Here is a 7,068-nt window from a genome sequence, read left to right as displayed (position 1 = left end):
ATGTGCCGATAGTTTATTATTCGCTAAATACCGTGCTTATAACATACAACGCTTAATAGCACAAAATTATTAAACCTTAAACTTAAGAGATCCGAACTGTGGCACCGTCACAAGGAGTAAGACAATGAATAAAAAGAGAATAGAACAAAGAATTGTGCTATAATAATTGGGTGTCAATGCCGACCTTAACTCTCTCAGCTCGGGGACACTGATGCAGTAAATCACTAAAGAGGCAGTAATAATCTCTACTTCAGAATTACGGATTACGTTTTAATATTTATTGAGATGGAATAATATACGTGATATATTTAGGATCTGTAGACCGACTTCACAGACTAGTTAGTGACCGAGTTACAGAAGTATCGATAAAATGAATAGAGGAAAACATGTAGCATTGCCTGCCAAGCGAGCAAAAATTTCCGTTATTTCCATAGAAATAGCGAAAAATTAGAAAGTAAAGAAAATGTCAAGCGAATTCACCGTTAATAAATATATTGATAACTGTAACTGGCGGTCTTTTAATTAATGCCCCCAAGAAGTGGCACGAAGGGGAATGGGGGAGCAGATCTGAATTAATTATAGTGAATGAGAGCTACGGTATTCGTGTTCGTAAAGATGGGTTAGTATCAGAATTTTTGGCATATACGCATCTGTCAAAATAATTCATCGAGATGATAACTAGAATACTTCAAGGAAAAAAACCGAGACTTGAAAATAACTAGAATAAAAATGTGGAAATTAAGGAATTGAAATAATCGAAATGGTCATTGGTCGAAAAACGAACGATTTTATACCAAGATCTACTAGAGAACACAATTTCAACCTTAACATTAAGCGAGTACATTTAATCGCCTCAAGCGAATCCCACAATAAAGACTAATGCACAGCACCATCGAGCCTACCAAGCATGTTTTAACTTTAAGAATAAATATTAGCAATGGCAGAAAACTGACCAAATGTAGCGACAACAAACAATAAATTAGGTCAGAATCCTAAATATCCCGAGAAACTTATTCTTTATCGTAAAGAGAGAAGATGATATACAAGCGATATGGATGAATGCGGAATATCGTCAAAGCATTTGCTATTTAAAACTTAACGTAACGGCTTTAGAACCGATAAAACGACTTCCAATTCATTCAACCCAGGACGCACCGAAGCAAAGATATTGGCTGTCTAAACATTCAACTGCTAATATCAATTGATAATTAAGTAATAAGTTACCTGTGCATATAACTTGTCCATTTTGAGGTGAACGGCAATAATTTTTTGGTCACAATTACCATTACTTCACTGTCATTTCTTTATTTATTATTAGATTATTAATGGAGGCTTGGGCGGCCAGTCTTGGGCTTGTGGATCCCAGCCGTACCCGGTCAGAACGCAGACCAGCGGTGTGGTGCAACGATGTCACATCAAATGGGTGTAGATTTATTTGGTATAATGAGGACAAAACAATGTTTATTTCATCTTATGTACCTGCTAAGTTTTGAAAGAAGAGTGACGATGCAGTTCTAGTATCCAGAACCTTATTTCCGATCCTAGAACAATGCGTACTCATATCCAATCCTTTTGGATTATCGTTCCCTATTGTTGGCGTTCCAGGCCCAGGACGAGAAAGGTCCCTCGGGGGGCGACTCCTCGCTGGCGATGCTGTCCCAGTCGTCCGTGTCAGTGTCTGATGCCCCTGGTGGCCCTCCTTCAGCAACTGCACCAGACCTGCCGCCCGCCATGGCTACTCTGGCGTAGTCGTCGGTGTCGATGCTCTTGCAGAAGTGGATGGCGTACTTGAGCTTCTCGCGGAGGACGGCCTTGCAGGAATATTGTGGCATCTTCAGCAGGAAGAAACAAGTGTAGGACTCCGGCAGGAACATGTCAGGCGGGTGGTACTTGTCCAGAACCTGACACAAGGGATAAGATTATTATAAAAATATAATAAGTCCATTATCAATGCATAAGATTATTATAATAATATTATAAGTCCATAATCAGTGCAAAAGATTATTATAATAATATTATAAGTGCATCATCAATGCACAAGATTATTATTAGAAGAAGTCCATAATCAATGAACAATGAAGTCTAATTCGTACTTTTTGGGTATTTAACAAAATTATGAACGAAAGTTGACAAATTTGAATAGATAATAATATGTCAGAAAAAGTTGGAAAAATTTCATATAGAAAAGAATTTTTTTTATCAATCAATTGATGGAAAATTCTCTTAACCACGTTTCCATCTTAAAAAAATTCAAGATTAAAAACACGCCAACACACAAGCGGGCAATCAAATGATCATTCGGAAGTCAAGGCCTTGCCGTGCATTCACAATCGTTTATACATGTACAAAAACTATTTACTTATCTGAATCTCTAATACATATATAATTGTTAGAGCGATTTAAAGTTTCATATAGATTCTATCCGCGCGGTTGTTCACTATCGAGCGTAAAATATATAAAAATATGGGTCATAATGTTCAATCTTCACTTTATTTATGCAATTTTTACTAGAAGGGCTAAACTAGTCCAGGATGACCAGCAACAAAGGCAAAAATGCATCGTTTATGGGACAAAATCTCGCTTTTCTCAAAGTGCATCAGTGCTAGGAAGTGTCCCAATTCTAGGAAGTGTGTCTAGGAAGTGTCTCAATTCTAGGAAGTGCATCAATTCTAGGAAGTGTCTCAATTCTTCATTATTTGATTGTGTCAATGATAATATTTGAATGAATTTAAAAGCTAGGAAATTGGCACAAAATTTAGGTTCACTGGGAGTTGAACTTGAGGCGACGCTTACTCTTTGTTCGCCCTTGTAGGGTGCACTCACCCTTGTAGGTAGCAACACTCTTGAGCAGGGTGAGCGGGATGTCAGGGGAGCCGCATACCATCGTCTCCAGCTCGTAGGGCGTGAAGAGGGCGACCAGAGGCAGAGGGATGACGCGCGCCATACCCGCCCTCACGCACTCAACCGCCACGTCGAACTCGTGCAGCCTTCAAATAAAGCAAAGGTAATTAATTAAAATAATTAATTGGAAAAATGAATTTTAAAAAATATTTAAAATAATAATTAATTATTATTAATTTCAAGTACTTAATTGATTAAATAATTAATTAACTAATAATCAGAGGTGACTCACCTATGACTAATTAATCAGAGGTGTCTAATAAAAAAAATAGCACCACTTGAAATAAAGCAGTTCATCACTAAATATTTTCGTATGTTCCTGGAGTCAACAAGAAAACTACAATTTACATTTCCTTGTTGAATGGCTTGCTTGACATATTTTACACAATATATTAATTATTCCTCATGATACATATTTAAAAAAAATATATTAATTATTTCTCATGATAGACATTCGAAAAAAATATATTAATTATTCTTCAGGCTATTAACATAATCTAAATGATAAGTTTGTTGTAGCTAAATTCACACCTATAATTCAGCGCCATTTGCACGTAGATGTCCTTATTTTGCAGGGTGATCCTTGTGTGCTTGTGGGAGAGCGCGACCTGATGACCTGCAGCAGAGGTCGTGGTGAAGGGCAGGTCTAAGGAGGCAAGAGAGGATCCTTCACCTCCTACAGGATCCCCAGCAGAAAGACCAGGATCTTCTGAAGTGTTTTTGTTTGCCCCAGCAGCAGCAGCAGCAGCAGCAGCAGGCTCCCCCATCTGCTGGACGCACAGCAACGCCGGCATGTAGTGCCGGTCAACCTGGGGTCATGGGGGACAGTGAGCTACACTTGTAATGGGGGACCACACATGGGGGACCACACTTGTAGCAATAGATCAGCAACACGGTGTAGGAAAATACATCATTTAGCGACGAAATTAGATCATTTATTAAAAACAAGATCATTTATTAAAAACAAGATCATTCAGTAAAAACAATAGATCATTCAGTAACAACAACAAATCATTCAGCAATAACAATAGATCATTCAGTAACAACAACAAATCATTCAGCAATAACAATAGATCATTCAGTAACAACAATAGATCATTCAGCAATATCAATAGATCATTCAGCAATATCAATAGATCATTCAGCAATATCAATAGATCATTCAGCAATATCAATAGATCATTCAGCAATATCAATAGATCATTCAGCAATATCAATAGATCATTCAGCAATATCAATTGATCATTCAGCAATATCAATAGATCATTCAGCAATATCAATAGATCATTTAGTAACAACAATAGATCATTCAGCAATAACAACAGATTATTCTGCAATAACAATTGATCATTCAGGTTTTCTCTATTGATGGTATATACATTTCACAAATCTTTGAACTGATAAAGCTGAAGATGGTCTTCGTAACGCTCTCATTGAAGATATGGAAAATATCCATGACGTTTGGCTTGTATTTTAATTTTATTTCACGATAGATTATTTTTACCACACATATTAGATTTTAACTTCCACATTTCTACCGTACAACAGTTTTACTAGTGCATTATTATTATTCAAATATTATTATTTAGTACTTTTATTTTAGAGCGTTATCATAGCCAAAGTCACCTTATTGACGTCGGCTATATTACACAGGACGTTATTACTGTACACCCGCCGCTTCTACATCAAAATAACCTCGGTGACGTCAGCTATATTACACAGGACATTATTACTGTACACCCGCCGTTTGTTTGGGGTAGAGAGCACAAAATAACCTCAGTAACGTCGGCGGGGGTGAGCGCCATGCCCGCCAGCTGCCGCCACACGGGCTCCGCCAGGTTCAGGCTCAGGGGGCTGCCCGTCCGCACCGCGATGCCCATCAGCATACCTGGACACGTTAGCCATTTATTTTAAGTAACAGGTTACTTTTCTATGCATCTCTTATATGAATGGTAATTAAGAATTACCTGAGAATAGTTCATACGTATCGGGATCCGAGGATATATAGATCTGGAACAGCGTAAACGATTGCATAATATACTTTTAGGATTATAGTTCGGCTTAAAATTTAGGATAATCTAAGTTTATTAGTTGGAGCTTTAACAATGATGTCTTCGGAGTCCAGTTGAAGTATGGATAAGTCTGACATTAATTTAGGGTTACTGTCCTAATGGATACGGACAGGATTAAGGGCTTATACACGACTGTTCTCGGCCCAAGACTGAAGTTGATCGCTTGAGACAGAGCTTTTATAGTTTCGCTATTTGACGTCACAAGGGCGTGACTTGATAAACAGGAAAGGCTAATACAAGGAAATGCTTATGAACATATCGCATGTGAAGGATCTTATCTTTCAACAAGGAAGACATCAATCAGGAAATATCCAGGGACGAATGGTATCAACATTGTCACCTGACATTTATTTATTTCATTTATTTCTTTGTAATAATTTACGATATGCAATAACGATAGGAACTCACGACACGCGCCCGCCATACATTTTATTTTATTTATTTCTTTGAAATAATTGACGATGCAATAACGACAGGAACTTTTGGTGAAGTTCAGCTGAAGTTATTTTTTTAATGCAATTCTACAATGCAACAACGATGGGCACCTTTGTTGAAGTACAACAGCAGTTCTTTTTATTGCAATAAGTTTTGAATATTGATTTCAAATGCTTTACAGTTACAAAATAATATTTTGCACCAGCGGAAGTTACAAAATAATATTTTGTAAAAAATATTTAGGTTTCTTTAGCCATGCACATTAATGACATTAATGGTCAGTATCATTGATTTATGAATGCTCTTGTTCATCATATATACTGGTAGATTACAACAAATATATAAGTATTTATCGTTTTATTATGTACACTTATAAAAAATATAACTCAGTACTCACTGCAGTGAGTGACAGAGAGCGCATTTTCTCGTCGAAGAAAACGTGAAGTCACGGAAGGACGGACAGACACGTGCAAAAAAATGAATTAACACCGATACGCCCTTCTGTCGGGCCAAATTGGGTCAGGATGACCCACACATGGGACAAAAACTGCATCGACATTCGGACAAAGACTCCCTAATTCCACAGCGTGTACCTAATACGGTAGTTAAAACGCTACATACAAATTGAGTGTTGCCATGTGACCCACTCTAGGATATCGTGACCCACTCTAGGATCACGTGACCCACTCTAGGATCACGTGACCCAGTCTAGGATCACGTGACCCACTCTAGGATCACGTGACCCACTCTAGTCTTGGGGAGGGGGAAGTTTAGTAACCGGGGGCAAGAATTTATGGATTTGGGCACTCCCTTGGGGGGAATTTGGGGATTTGGGCTCTCCCCTGTGGGGGGGGGGAAGCTTGGTTACCGGGGGGCTAGAATTTAAAATTTGTTTAACAATGAAGAATAACTCAAAAGTGATGAAAGAATTTAATTGAATGAAAGGTTGAATGGAATTGATTAAGGAATGATTGTGAAACAAAGTAGGCAAAAAAAACTCGGTAATTACCGTATTGCTTTGCGTATGGACACGAATGATTGCAAATTGAATTAAATATGTTAAAAGAGGTCAAAAATGCACAATGCATACAATGACAAAAAAATGTATAGAGCATACAATGTTCATGCAATGGAGTAGATATCCTTCAGTCGCGAATAAATCTTGTTATAAATAAAACAACTTACAGCTAATTAAAAAAATGTATCCTTGAATTGTTAACCCTGCAAATATCATAAGTTTATAGTAGAAAGTATTAAAAATGTAGAACTTTTATGAAGAAAATATGGCAGTAGGATGGAACTCACCCACGAACTTGACCTTCCAGACCCTGTGGGGGAGGAACAAGGCGTCCTGCGTCAGGGACGACATCTTGGCGACCATCTGCCCCAGGACGGTGCGTCCGCCGTCCCCCGCCGCCCCCGTCCCCGCGGCGCCGCCCCTCTTCGACCTCTTCACCAGCAGGCGGTTGAGCTCCACGATGGGGCCGTGCTGACGGTCGCGCACCATCGTCGCCTGGATCACCTGTAGGGGTGTGACGTCAGCACTGGGCAGCATGTCAGCACTGGGCAGCATGCCTTTGCAGCATGTCATCAGCACTGGGCAGCATGTCGTCAGCACTGGGCAGCATGTCGTCAGCACTGGGCAGCATGTCATCAGCAC

The 7,068-nt window shown here is 38.9% G+C and overlaps 1 protein-coding gene across 1 annotated transcript in view; it reads right to left on the bottom strand.

The window, feature by feature from the left end:
- The window catches only part of LOC108673548 (E3 ubiquitin-protein ligase HERC2), a 93,583-nt gene continuing 86,515 nt past the window's right edge, over window positions 1–7,068 (bottom strand). The window contains exons 82-86 of the mRNA XM_047883786.1: window positions 6,714–6,930; window positions 4,677–4,789; window positions 3,433–3,710; window positions 2,824–2,987; window positions 1–1,918 (exon numbers count right to left, since the gene is read on the bottom strand). Coding sequence (XP_047739742.1) covers window positions 1,578–1,918; window positions 2,824–2,987; window positions 3,433–3,710; window positions 4,677–4,789; window positions 6,714–6,930 — 1,113 coding nt within the window. The 3' untranslated portion in view covers window positions 1–1,577. The remainder of the gene's footprint in view (window positions 1,919–2,823; window positions 2,988–3,432; window positions 3,711–4,676; window positions 4,790–6,713; window positions 6,931–7,068) is intronic.

This window comes from Hyalella azteca, unplaced genomic scaffold (assembly GCF_000764305.2).
Source record: "Hyalella azteca isolate HAZT.00-mixed unplaced genomic scaffold, Hazt_2.0.2 contig1740, whole genome shotgun sequence".
In the NCBI taxonomy this organism is placed as follows: domain Eukaryota; kingdom Metazoa; phylum Arthropoda; class Malacostraca; order Amphipoda; family Hyalellidae; genus Hyalella; species Hyalella azteca.
This window is presented reverse-complemented; position numbering and strand designations above follow the sequence as displayed.